Source organism: Salvelinus sp. IW2-2015, linkage group LG16, assembly GCF_002910315.2.
Source record: "Salvelinus sp. IW2-2015 linkage group LG16, ASM291031v2, whole genome shotgun sequence".
Lineage (NCBI taxonomy): Eukaryota > Metazoa > Chordata > Actinopteri > Salmoniformes > Salmonidae > Salvelinus > Salvelinus sp. IW2-2015.
The window spans coordinates 16,603,328-16,617,502 of NC_036856.1; the positions used below are offsets into that span (position 1 = coordinate 16,603,328).

General features: G+C 41.1%; 1 protein-coding gene across 3 annotated transcripts; it reads left to right on the forward strand.

The window, feature by feature from the left end:
* The first annotated feature begins 1,316 nt into the window (after positions 1 to 1,316).
* abhd17ab (abhydrolase domain containing 17A, depalmitoylase b) lies at positions 1,317 to 9,076 on the forward strand. Of its 3 annotated transcripts, none has more exons than XM_024004098.3 (5): positions 1,317 to 2,302; positions 2,500 to 2,876; positions 4,497 to 4,691; positions 5,089 to 5,268; positions 6,254 to 9,076. In XM_024004098.3, the coding sequence occupies exons 2-5, from the start codon at positions 2,506 to 2,508 to the stop codon at positions 6,477 to 6,479; spliced, it is 972 nt and encodes a 323-aa protein (XP_023859866.1). In that variant the 5' UTR covers positions 1,317 to 2,302; positions 2,500 to 2,505; the 3' UTR covers positions 6,480 to 9,076. The 3 variants fall into 3 exon arrangements, with proteins under 3 accessions (XP_023859866.1, XP_023859867.1, XP_023859869.1); XM_024004099.3 differs by having other exon boundaries at positions 2,503 to 2,876; XM_024004101.3 differs by having other exon boundaries at positions 1,317 to 1,530.
* Positions 9,077 to 14,175: the final 5,099 nt, after the last annotated feature.

Genomic DNA, 14,175 nt, shown 5'->3' on the forward strand with positions numbered 1-14,175 from the left:
TTCAAAATAACATTTTCAGACAACTGTCTTAATTTTAGATTTTTGCTGACAGGAAAACTTTCATGTTTTGTTTTGGAGAGTAGGGGTTGGCTTTGGATCAATGGTTGATTTTTGCATGTGTTATAGTTCATTTTTTGCAAATAATATCCTCTCACAGGTAGGTGGAACTTTTTTATTCTTTAACATAAGATTTGTTAGTTAGAATTGACGATAACTACATATAGTATTTCTGAACAATTTTAACAGTAGTGTAATTGTAAATACAACTTTGAATATCAAATTTTGTTGTACTCCTTTGTTTTGAAATCAGATCAACATACAATGTCGTCTTTGCCCCCACAGTAGAAAATGAATGGCCTATCTGCTGTCTCTTATACACATCTAGATGTGTATAAGAGACAGTTGTATACCTTGCCTTTCATCTGTTTTATGTGTTGAGTTGCATTTACTATACATATATCACCTATGAGACATAGCTTCTAACTTCTATGTGCTGTCTCTTATACACATCTAGATGTGTATAAGAGACAGCACCACTACTGTCATTTACCTCATAGATGTGACTTCTGTTTTGGAGATGGAACACTCAACCATTAATGGTGATTGTATACCTTGCCTTTCATCTGTTTTATGTGTTGAGTTGCATTTACTATACATATATCACCTATGAGACATAGCTTCTAACTTCTATGTGCTGGAAGAGGTCCATGCAACAACAAAAGATAGTGGAAAATATGCTGACAACTATTTTCCAGAGAAGTAGTAACCCCCCCCCCCCCCCCCCCCCCCCCTTAGTACCTCACTACAGGAAATCTTTTCTCACCAGAAGAATGCCAGAGCTGCTAGTCAGTCTCCTCCTTCAACCTTTCCCAAGCCCTCTTGCTTCCTTCATTCCTTCAAGTGTGGTTACTGTTTTCAAGAGTAGACCTTGATTCATGGCAGTTCCTTATGAAGTCCTAAGAATGATTCAATGGATCTTTACAAGCAAGCCCACACAAACCAGTAACTGTATCTTACAAAGATAACATTGTCACTCCACACAGAATACTTTTTCATTTAAATCAACAAGAGGATTAATTTGAGATAAAAAAAACAATTGAATAAATTGAACAATAAGTGATTCACATGTCATGATTGTATATTATGGTAAGTGATTCCCATGTCATCAGCCCATCTGATCTGGTAGTTAGAGAAACAATAGGGATACATTGCTCATGGAGTGTATCTATTGAGGTCTAAAAATTATACTGTACATTGTAATCTGTTTGATAACGTTACGAAGTTCCCCCTGCTTATCATTGGAAGCTGCCCTGTCCGTCACGTCCTGTCCCTGTCATTTCCGGAGATGACAAAACACTGCACATCCAATGGATTACTAAATGACAGTAGCTGCTAAGCATTTCAACCACTAAAAACCGATTTGATTATCAAAACGGATATTCGTGACGTTTTTTTGTTTTTTTTGTTCCCAGGCTATATATTTGCGTCGGTGTCCACAAATGACTGTCCTCCTAAAATTGATGTTTTCAGGTCTGAATAACTAAACTAGCTAGCTAGTTTGCTAGCTACCCAATGCTAGCTGCTTAGCTGATACATTTCTGTGACCTAATTTAGCTAACGTTAGCTGGCTACTTAGCGATACAAAATGTGTTGAAAATTAAGCTTTGGTTTGGTTTCTGTGGTTAAAAATAATATTGTTTTTGTGTGTCGTCATTAGCATTGCCGGGATGTGTTTACTTATTCCTTTGCAGGCACGACTTTACGCTTTGAATCATTTGGCTGTACTAACGTTAGCAGTAGAAGGTCAATATTGTTGATGACAGCTAACTATAGTGGAATACTTCTCAACAAACCGCCTATGCGCAATGAGATGTAAAGCTACTGTTAGGCTATTCGATATGAGATGTAAACAGAGTGGGAGCTTCAGCTATCCAGATTCACAGTTGCTCATTAGTTAGCTAACTAGTCATTAGCTAACAGGAAAAGTAGCCATACCCAGTGTTGGCTGAAGTTAACTTTACTCGATTCTCTCCAACAATGATTAAGTCGATCACTACGAAAACACCTCAATAATAACAGCCAATACTTGGAAATATGGATTTCATGTGGACTTCAGCCATACTACAAAATCACCTGATTCTACTTTCAAAATAACCTTTTCAGACGACCGTCTTAATTTCAGATTTTTGCTGACAGGATAACTTTCATGTTTTGTTTTGGAGAGTAGGGGTTGGCTTTGGATCAATTGTTGATTTTTGCATGTGTTATAGTTAATTTTTTTCCAAATAATATCCTCTCACAGGTAGGCAGAACTTTTTTTATTCTTTAACATGAAATGTGTTAGTTTTATTGTTAGTTAGAATTGACGATAACTACTAAAGTATTTCTGAACAATTTTAACAGTAATGTAATTGTAAATACAACTTTGCATGTCAAATTTTGTTGTACTCCTTTGTTTTGAAATCAGATCAACATACAATGTCGTCTTTGCCCCCACAGTAGAAAATGAATGGCCTATCTGTCAGTGAGCTATGCTGCCTGTTCTGCTGCCCTCCCTGTCCGAGCCGTATTGCCGCCAAGCTTGCCTTCCTGCCTCCTGAGCCTACATATTCCCTCTTGCCGGACCTCGATGGATCTGCAGCCCCAGGGACAGCAGGGTCAGCGGGGCTGAGATCCAGGGGAGGGGTACCTGGAGCAGCTGTAGGGGGTTCAGGCAGCACTGGTCCTGCAGAGGGAAAATGGAAGCTCCACCTGACAGAGCGAGCTGAGTTTCAGTACTCCCAGAGAGAGCTGGATGCTACAGAGGTGTTCTTCACCCGCTCCAGCCGTGGCAATCGAGTGGGCTGCATGTACATCCGCTGTGCCCCCACCGCCAGGTTAGTCACGCAGAACAGTGTGTGCGCGTGCGTGTATCTTGGCTCATTTAGGTCCTTTTGTCTGACCATGTGTCCCAACTCGCCCCTTTTCCTCTCGTCTTCTTTTTGTAATGCCATTATTTTTCCACTCCCTTGTGTCCTATTTCCTTACTTCCTGTACTGCATCTCATTGTGTGTGGCTATCTCAAATCTGTTCTCTTCCTGCTTTCGGCATTCATTTGTTTAGGCCATCTCTTTTGACTTACAAATACCATTCTACTTATTCTTACCCCAATTTATGCTAAAATGTTTGCCTGTGGTCTTGTCAGATTTGTCAATTGGTCTTTGATAGTCAGGTTTGCTGAGTTTATACCTCAGTATGTCTTCATATTGTATGACTTCAGGTAGCAAAATTGTTTCTCTTGTTGTGGCGTTCAGTAATAAACTAAATTGCTTTGCGAAGACATGGACTGGGTCTTGTTACACTTGAGTAATATCAGTGTCACGCATGCAATGTAATATCGTATTCCTTGTTCAGGGTCACATTTTGAGCAAAACGCCCAAGAGCAAAGAAATAACTTAGTGTATGGGAGAGGCCCAGTCTATTTAAAGAATAGAGAGTATCCAGTTGCTTTAGGGAGCACAGCTCACATTCATGAATATAAAGCACATGGATGATGCCTGGGGTATAGCAACCCTATTATTCATATGTAGTACAGAACAAGCAAAAAGACCTGATTCAAACTTAGTGAACTAGTCCTGTCTTGAGTCTGTGGCCGTAACCAATTTACCTTATACAGCATATTCATGTCCCATGCAAAGAGGTAATTCCTGAGTTTTCAATGGAAATCTGCTGTTCACACAATACAGGTTAGGATAGGTAAAAATACCAGGTAGAGTCCATAGCCGCAGGAAATAGGGGTGTTGGTGGTGCTGCAGCACCCCCTGATAAATTTAAATGCATTTGCCAAAATTATATAGTCTAATTACTCCTGTCTGTAGCTTACAGACATCAACAAAATCATTCAAAACACCAGAGAGCCGCAATTTTGGCAGACAGCTTCTAGTACTTGTTGCTATGCAACCATAGAAATATAATCTATAGAATGGCTTTTGGAATCTCTAACCCTGGCAATTTGACTGGTAAACTCATGGGTACACTCACAATGGTTGCCAGTCATGACTTGAATCCGAACCTCCGTTCTATGGATTCTATTTTTGTGGTTGTGGCTGTAAGTGAACAGCTACAATCTGCCTTTTGCACATTTCTAAATACAATCGTGGGAAAAACATCGTTTATAAAGCAAATGCCTACTGCTGAAAATAGTAGACTAATTTGTCTATAGAAACTACCAAATGTTTTCGCAACAACTCTACATCTTTAGCATAGGAACATTAGCCATCACCGGTGAGTAGCCTATGCTATCTTCATCATTGGGTGAGTCGGTGCCACTCGATAGTTTATTAAGTAGCCTGTACTGTAGCCTATTTATATTTCATCCTAATATTGTTCAATCTTTGTCTCCCCTCTTTTCATTGGCTTGGGCCTTTGGTTGCACCCCCAACTCAAAACATCTTCCCGCGGCTATGGTAGCGTCCATCTTTTTAACCTAGTCGTTGCTCTGTGGCCTCTCTCACCAGGTTTACAGTGCTGTTCTCCCATGGCAACGCGGTGGACTTGGGCCAGATGAGCAGCTTCTATATCGGCCTGGGCACACGCATCAACTGCAACATCTTCTCCTACGACTACTCCGGCTATGGTGTCAGCACGGGCAAGCCTTCCGAGAAGAACCTCTACGCTGACATTGAAGCCGCCTGGCAGGCCCTGCGCACACGGTACATACGGCACCGCCACAACGCAGTCAGTGTGGGAGATGTCACCTTACAGAGAGAGGAGGAGGGGTGGTGTGGGTGGAGTCATTTCACACAAGGAAGGGCTCATGCAGCTGATGGACTGTCATTAGATTGATGGGATGCTGTGCTATCAACGGCTGCCCCTGGAATGGATTTTAGAGTTATGGAGCTACAGCTGTTTTTTGTATTAGGCGTGCCATGTTCGCAGACATTTGTTACCCGTCAACTACTGGATCTTTGTGATAAAAATATATATTATCATTCCATATTATCACAGTTTAGGTTTCATAGGAGTGATTTATGTTCAAATCGTTTGCCAATACAAGCTTTTCCTTGACATTATTGTATTTTATTCCACTCTCTTCCTGGTTGTGATCAGATATGGCATCAGCCCAGAGAACATAATCCTGTATGGGCAAAGCATTGGCACCGTTCCCACGGTCGACCTGGCATCACGGTATGAGTGTGCCGCTGTGGTGCTCCACTCCCCCCTCACCTCTGGCATGCGGGTGGCCTTCCCAGACACCAAGAAGACATACTGCTTTGATGCTTTCCCCAAGTGAGTCATCTACCACACCGTCCTCCATCTTCACATTATTGCATTATTGCAGACTTGTCAAGATTAGCAGATCATTATAGAACTAGAAGTGTCAGTGGCAAAATATTTCTGTCCAACTAAAAGAAGAGCTGCAATCTCTTTCATAGCTTCCACGTATTTTATTATTCAGCCTCTCTCCCTGGGGAATCAGCCTTAGTACATAACTGAGTCATCTCTCACTCTGCATCAGATCATAAGCAGGTGTCAGAAACACTGACTCCTCCAGTCATTTGTCATATCATCGCCCGTTATTATGTCAAATGTGGTCGTGTGGTATCTGAACCATTAAGATCACATGCTGGTTCACTGAATAGGATTCCATTACAGTCCAGTTCCAGAACCAGGCAGTGCAGTGTGGGAGTAGAGTAGGTGGTGGGGAGGGAGCTGGGGATGCCTCTTATCTGTGGTGAAAGCCTCCGGTGTTCTCCTCCATCCTCCTGAATTCTCCCGCGCCTGTTGCCCAGTTGGCACTCCCCAGCCCACACAACACTCAGCTCCCATACTCAATACTCCATCTAGTCAGAGTGGACTCCAAGTGATGTGATACTAGCTTGGTTCAGATCTGTATTTGCTGTTATGTGGGGGATGGAGGACTGAAAGTTCTCTCTTCCATCTGAACTAGCAGATGGAGCTGATCTGGGAGATGCATTTACATGCAGCAGGATTGTGTTCTCATTATTCTCCCCTTCCTGTCCTGTTTGTCCCTCTACCTGTTAGAGAACAGTTGCTGCTCAGTGCTCAAGGCTGCAGGGCATTTTGCACTAACTGGCCATGCTAGAACAGACTGTACAATGCTTTCTATCCATGGTTACCCTTTAAGAACATACTTGCCCATTAGTTATAACAATGTTGTTACATAATTCCTATCGTACATTGCCGTCTAGGGACTACCTTTGCTTCCCTTATCCCCAGTCACTAACTCCTTTGCCCATTGTGTCTCTGTCAGCATTGAGAAGGTGTCTAAGATCACGTCACCGGTGCTGATCATCCACGGGACTGAGGACGAGGTGATCGACTTCTCCCACGGTCTGGCTCTGTTCGAGCGCTGTCCCAAGGCCGTGGAGCCACTTTGGGTGGAGGGGGCGGGACACAACGACATCGAACTGTACAGCCAGTACCTGGAGCGCCTGCGCCGCTTCATTGGCCAGGAGCTGGCCGTACAGCATGCCTGAACACCCCCACACCGCCTCCAGGCTCCAACCCTCCTCTGGCTCCCCTCTGTTCCTCTGGGTCTAAGTGGGTCAGGAGGAATGGATGGCTGGGCTCTCAGAATGAATGATCCTTCACCTTTTGGGGCGACTTTGTCTGGATGCTCGGCAGCCCTGTCTTTTAGTTGTTTTCCTATTTTTCTGTCTCTGTCACCTGTCATTAATCCTGGTCAGAGAATCTAGTCCACCTCCCGCCCCTTGGACAGTGCAAGAATGCACCCAGGCATGGAGGGCTCTCTACCTTCTGCCTGTTTTATTTCTGTCTGTCCAAAGCCCCTCTATTACCCCAGGCATGGAGGGCTCTCTACATTCTGCCTGTTTTATTTCTGTCTGTCTAAAGCCCCTCTATTACCCCAGGCAAAAACAACCTCAAACAGGCTAGGTGTTCTAAACACATGTACTGTTTATCATCTTCTGAGACATTTACACATGATTCAATTTGAACTAACAACCCTAACATGGGCAAATCATTGAGTAATGAAAGTCTGTTTTGAGCACCGACATTTTGGTATTTAATTTGAATGGGGAATGTGTGTATTTCTCTTTTCTAACACAACGATGACACTGAGCCACTACTTTACAAATCCTGTGGTGTTGACGTATGAGTATAACTGTCCTATTTGAAAGCAGGTTTGTTGCTAATGTTTCTTGTGGAATCTTTTTTCTTTGCTCTCTTCTCTTTCTCTCCTCCTGTCTCTTCCTCTCTGTCTCATTTTCAGTTAAGCTGTCAGATTAATAGTCCATGTCTATGAATAATTTCTTTCATAGACATAAATCTTACGTTTTTATAATTATTAAGCATGGTTTAATTTTTATCTAAAAAGTGATTAGAGCAAAAATCATTTTTAAAAAGTTGCTGAATATTGCTTTGGCTAAAGTCCAAAATCTCTCTGCCAAATTAATTGTTTCAAAAGCATCATTAAGTCGCTAACATCTCTCTAAGATGTGATTGATTTCTAACTCGGCAACCACTCTCATGTTTCACTCCCTGATTCATATTCTACAGTAGTTGTCCTGCAATTGATGTTATGGACATGTGAGTTTACCTTTAGAACACAAACTAAGTCCTGCCACGTTCTCTGAGTTAAGGAGGCATTAGTTGGCCTTTACTCACACGGAAGTCAATTCACATCTTACTGGGTTTCTATATGGGATGTTTTCCAAAGGCTTTTTAAAATATTTGTACGTGATTTAGAGTTGTACATATTCAATTTCACTTTAGTTATTTCATCCCTCTAAAAACACAAAATCATTGTAAATTACTAGGCTTATGCTGGTAATGGCCATTCGCAAGGTAAATTGGGTCAGGGCAGTTGAGATTAAGCTGGTTGGGTGGATGGCGTTTTAACTGAACTTGCTGCTAAAGATGAGGGTCAAATGGATTGAAAAGGGTCAAACCCTCCACATCCATTGTATACATTAATGCTGCTTAGTTTGAGGGGAAATGTTACAGTCATACATGTTATTTTACGCTGTACAGTGGAATGGATCCAGTGATGTACAGTACTCTCTGCTGGTGTCATGTTGCATGTTTGATTGGTTGCTCTTTTGCTTCATTTTAGGGGTAAAAGCACATCATTATAACACTAGTAGAGCTATGGAATGAGATGTGCTTTAATTTATTATTCACTAGGTTTATTTCCAGCAGGCTCCCTTTTCAGCTCCAACTAGCCCTTTTCACTGACTTTCTACTGTTGCCACACTATTTCAGACAGACTTAAGATTCCACAATTTCTGACCGACTGTGTGAAAGTCGACCGAATGCCCAACTTCTCTGGCATACAGGGTCCACCACCACTCACAGGATAGTGGAGGTCCTTTGTTTGGGTTGGGTTTTGGGGGAGTCAGGATTACTTGTACACAGCAACCAAATTTTAACAGTAAATGTTCTGTCTTGAACAAAGCATACCTCTTATATTGGTATGTTCATCAGAACCAAAGAAAGTCCTTCATCACCCATAGTACTTGGGTTTATTGTCCATCACCACATAAACAGTTAGGGAACAAAAGTTGTGCGCCCTGAATCAGCCAGGATATGCTCTTGTTCAAGCTGCTTATAGTTTGGTTTGGGACAGCTTAGGCGTGTTTACTCTCTATTATGGACGATTGTATGGAGAATACAAGCAATACAGCAGATTTGTGTGTCTGGGTGGCCTGAGATAGGAGTGTGTGTAGCAGATGATGGACTGTACTTCGAGTGTGAGGAGTTCCAGACACACATTCAGAGCTTTTGTTTAAAGAAACTAAGTTATATAAATGTATTTTTTATTCAAATGTATTTACTATATTACATTGTTTATTTTTTTGCTGAGGGTTAGGATCCAAGTGGAAGATGGGGGTTGGTATGTTATTGTATCCAGTTATGCATTGTTTATTATTTACAACTTTGTTATATTTAGTTTAAAATGTTGTTTTCCTCACCCCCCCCCCCAAAAAAAACATCTTAGAAAATAAAATAATGAATTGATCAAATTTGACTTTCATGTCTGACTTAATTTCTATGATGTTTACCCCATTGGTGTAGTACAGGTCTCTGTAAATTAAAGGTTAAGTCCACTCTATTCACCAGTTTCCCCTTTCATCTCTGTGATTCAGCTTTGGCATGCTGTAAAGAAAGAGCAGAATGAGTGTTGGACCAGGTTTCGGAGGACTAGTCTAACAGATGCTATACATATACTGCTGGTGGGTGACCAGGTGACAGGGCATTGTATTGGGGAATGGGCAGCCCATCAAAATAGGCTTAGCTATTTATCTGTGACAAAAATATTCAAATAATCTATCTGTTTTATTTTTGTAGTACAAGCCCTTCCAGTCTGTCCAACCTCTCTTCGCAGGCTAGGATGAAGAGTAGGGGGATGTAGCACTGCCAGATGGGACTTAAGCGCTGCTCCCCCTTCCCGCAAACACACACACACTTCTCCCAACTCTTCTCAATGGGCTACATACATGAGCACACAGTCTCTCACACAAATGCGCTTATCGCTTGGCACAGAGATTAAGGCAGATGCAACAGCACTCCCCTTCTGCCAGGCTGCGAACAGCACAATAGGAAGTTAGAGACTGAGTGACCCACTGTAGCAGTACAATCACATCCACTGTCACCGCCTTGCACGTATAGTCTACATGGACCATTCATGCATCCATTTTAACTTAGACATGCAACTAGCAGGTTGCTACTAGTAATAGTACTGCTACTACTATTGCAAATAGCAAGTGTGTCCTTTTTGCTAGACAGAGCAGTCAGAACTGTTCATAAATTAATGGAAGATGTTTGTAATTTTATTAAGTCCATATAGGCTGTGTCTCAATATTTTCCATTAATGTCACTGATACAGATGGCTGAATAGACCATCTTGCTGCCGCCTGGCATATTCTGCCAGATCAGCGCTCATGGAGGAAATGACACGAGGAAAGGATTGTGGACTCAAGTTAAAATTATTGAGCCACAGCCGACCCTGTTGCAGGGCACATCAGATGTATATACACTGCTCAAAAAAATAAAGGGAACACTTAAACAACACAATGTAACTCCCAGTCAATCACACTTCTGTGAAATCAAACTGTCCACTTAGGAAGCAACACTGATTGACAATAAATTTCACATGCTGTTGTGCAAATGGAATAGACAACAGGTGGAAATTATAGGCAATTAGAAAGACACCCCAATAAAGGAGTGGTTCTGCAGGTGGTGACCACAGACCACTTCTCAGTTCCTATGCTTCCTGGCTAATGTTTTGGTCACTTTTGAATGCTGGCGGTGCTTTCACTCTAGTGGTAGCATGAGACAGAGTCTACAACCCACACAAGTGGCTCAGGTAGTGCAGCTCATCCAGGATGGCACATCAATGCGAGCTGTGGCAAGAAGGTTTGCTGTGTCTGTCAGCGTAGTGTCCAGAGCATGGAGGCGCTACCAGGAGACAGGCCAGTACATCAGGAGACGTGGAGGAGGCCGTAGGAGGGCAACAACCCAGCAGCAGGACCGCTACCTCCGCCTTTGTGCAAGGAGGAGCAGGAGGAGCACTGCCAGAGCCCTGCAAAATGACCTCCAGCAGGCCACAAATGTGCATGTGTCTGCTCAAACGGTCAGAAACAGACTCCATGAGGGTGGTATGAGGGCCCGACGTCCACAGGTGGGGGTTGTGCTTACAGCCCAACACCGTGCAGGACGTTTGGCATTTGCCAGAGAACACCAAGATTGGCAAATTCGCCACTGGCGCCCTGTGCTCTTCACAGATGAAAGCAGGTTCACAGTGAGCACATGTGACAGAGTCTGGAGACGCCGTGGAGAACGTTCTGCTGCCTGCAACATCCTCAGCATGACCGGTTTGGCGGTGGGTCAGTCATGGTGTGGGGTGGCATTTCTTTGGGGGGCCGCACAGCCCTCCATGTGCTCGCCAGAGGTAGCCTGACTGCCATTAGGTACTGAGATGAGATCCTCAGACCCTTTGTGAGACCATATGCTGGTGCGGTTGGCCCTGGGTTCCTCCTAATGCAAGACAATGCTAGACCTCATGTGGCTGGAGTGTGTCAGCAGTTCCTGCAAGAGGAAGGCATTGATGCTATGGACCGGCCCGCCCGTTCCCCAGACCTGAATCCAATTGAGCACATCTGGGACATCATGTCTCGCTCCATCCACCAACGCCACGTTGCACCACAGACTGTCCAAGAGTTGGCGGATGCTTTAGTCCAGGTCTGGGAGGAGATCCTCAGGAGACCATCCGCACCTCATCAGGAGCATGCCCAGGCATTGTAGGGAGGTCATACAGGCACGTGGAGTCTACACACACTACTGAGCCTCATTTTGACTTGTTTTAAGGACATTACATCAAAGTTGGATCAGCCTGTAGTGTGATTTTCCACTTTAATTTTGAGTGTGACTCCAAATCCAGACCTCCATGGGTTGATAAATTTGATTTCCATTGAAATTTTTGTGTGATTTTGTTGTCAGCACATTCAACTATGTAAAGAAAAAGTATTTAATAAGAATATTTCATTCATTCAGATCTAGGATGTGTTATTTTAGTGTTCCCTTTATTTTTTTGAGCAGTGTATTAAAGTGACGTTTTTGAACTTTTGTAGGCTTTTTGAATGGTATACAATGGGAAAAAAGTTAATTTGGCAGAAGTAAATTCCTCAAACAGGAATATAATTGTATATATCTTAAATTACCTTGTTTTCACAAATTTGATGACATAATCGTCAAGCCATTTCAAAAGATTAGGGGACAGGACCCGGAAATATGACTTAGGACAACATTGTATACAGTGACCTCCGTAATTATTCAGTGACAATTTAGATGTTGTTCGGCCTCTACTCCAGCACTTTGGATTTCAAATTCTACAATTATTATGAGGCTAAACTGCAGACTGACAGCTTTAATTTGGGTATTGTCATCCATATCGGGTGAATCATTTAGAAATTACAACACTTTTTATGCATAGTCCCCCCATTTTAGGGGACCAAAAGTATTGGGACAAATTCACTTATGTGTATTAAAGTGGTCACAAGTTTAGTATTTGGTCCCATATTCCTAGCACGCAATGATTACATCAAGCTTGTGACATTTGCTGTTTGTTTTGGTTGTGTTTCAGATTATTTTGTGGCCAATAGAAATGAACGGTAAATAATGTATTGTGTCATTTTAGAGTCACTTTTATTGTAAATAAGAATAGAATATGTTTCTAAACATTTCCATGATTACAGATAGTCCTGAATGAATCACGAATAATGATGAGTGAGAAAGTTAGTGTTAGGAATTTTGTTAATAAATAGTTAAAACAAATTCTAGCTTTAGATAAAACTATAACTAATTGAACTCTGCACGCCTGGTGAAAAGAGATTTGTGTTGTTGGTTATAAAATAAGCAGAAAGGGTCGTTGAACTATGGTTGAACTGACCCAACTTAGCCCTGAGATGTTTAGATAAGGCTGTGGGTAACTTTTTAGGTCTTCCATTATCTTGAGTTGTCTGCTAAAGTGGTAATAAATTATAGTGAGCCTTCAGGATAATTGATTATATTGTGTGTATTGTGTGTGTGCTGTGAAGTTGGAATGAACTTTTGAACCTGTTTTCTATTTGTCAGGACAATGAGACTTATTCTGTAACCTATGACGTCATATCTTGTATATAAACCTGTGTTTATGATCAAATGGCAGCGTGCTCCGAGAATAAACACTATTATCTAATTTTAATAAGACTGTATCCTGTCTATTTTATGTTAATAAGTATCTTACAAATTCTTATAAATAGACAGATTGAATTTAATTAATGAGTATATTAGAGGAATTATTTAATTCCACTAACAGTTAGACGCACAAATATCATACCCCAAGACATGCTAACCTCTCACCATTACAATAACAGGGGAGATTAGCATTTTGGGGTGGGAGGGGGGATGATATTTGTGGGTCTGTATCACTCATCATCATTCAAATCAAGACCTGTAAGTGCCTTACTAGTTGAGGCAGGTGAAATGCCTTTGGGCAGGTCATAGAAAACTGTCACTAGCATATTGGGTAAGAGGGTGAATCTGCAATTACGGGCACTTCTATGTCCTCGGGTCAATTTTGGGGATTTTATCAAAAATAAAACAAATACAAATATTTGTATGTTAAGTTCACACTGGAATCACCCCATACTTTTTTAAACACCTCTCTATCAAGTATCTTAGCTACTTTTCAGATGCATTTTATACCTCAATTTCACTATTTTGCCCTTGTCCCAGACCCAGACTTTTAAGCTTCTACTATGTTTTTCTATGAGAAAACATTTATAATTACACATTATATAATATGTACTACAGAAAGAGTCAATTAAATAAAATCTATATCAATATTTATTGTGAGTATGCCCTTTATATATTTTTTTACACAAAATATACCTGTCCTTTGGGAGTGGTGTCATTTCCACCACTGAGGACAAATTCCTTATTAATAAAGTTTTTTCAAGAGAATGTTAATTTAGTTACCATGGAAACATATTGTGACACTGAAGTCCAGAAGTTGAAGAAAAATCTAGGTAAATATTGCTTGTGTAGAGAATATCTTTATTGTCAGTCATTTCCAAACAGGCTATAATTTCTTTAATATGTGGTCAAACTTTTTAATTAAAAAAAATATTTRATATATTTAGTGTAAACGATATGCTATCTGTAATACTAACCAAAGCATGCTAAGCAGTCTGTCAATTTTTTTCCAGAAACTGTAGAAGTGTCATTTCCATCACAAACTTAAGTGTGGTGGAAATGACAGAAAGTGGTGGAAATGACACAAATCCATTATCTTATTCGTTTTTACTTTACTTTTTAAATTTTTTACTTTAGGCTTATTTAATAATGTTTTAAATGAATTGAATCTAGAAAATGCTCCAAGTTGAGCACAAGCTGAAAACTAAGTAATATTTGTCTTTATTTTTTGAAGATGCCACATAAAACAGCACAGAGGTCACAGATATATATATATATATATACAACATTTAAAAAAAGATCCTATACAATACCAGGAACATCTGCAAAAAGACAGGGAGAGATACGAAGAAAAAAGAGAAGGGAGAAGTGAAATCTATCTCTGAGCTTACAAAGCTAGAACAAAGAAACAAGAGATGGCAATGGATATGCAACCAACGGAATAGAAGACAGACTTTAAAGAGAACAGTTGCAATG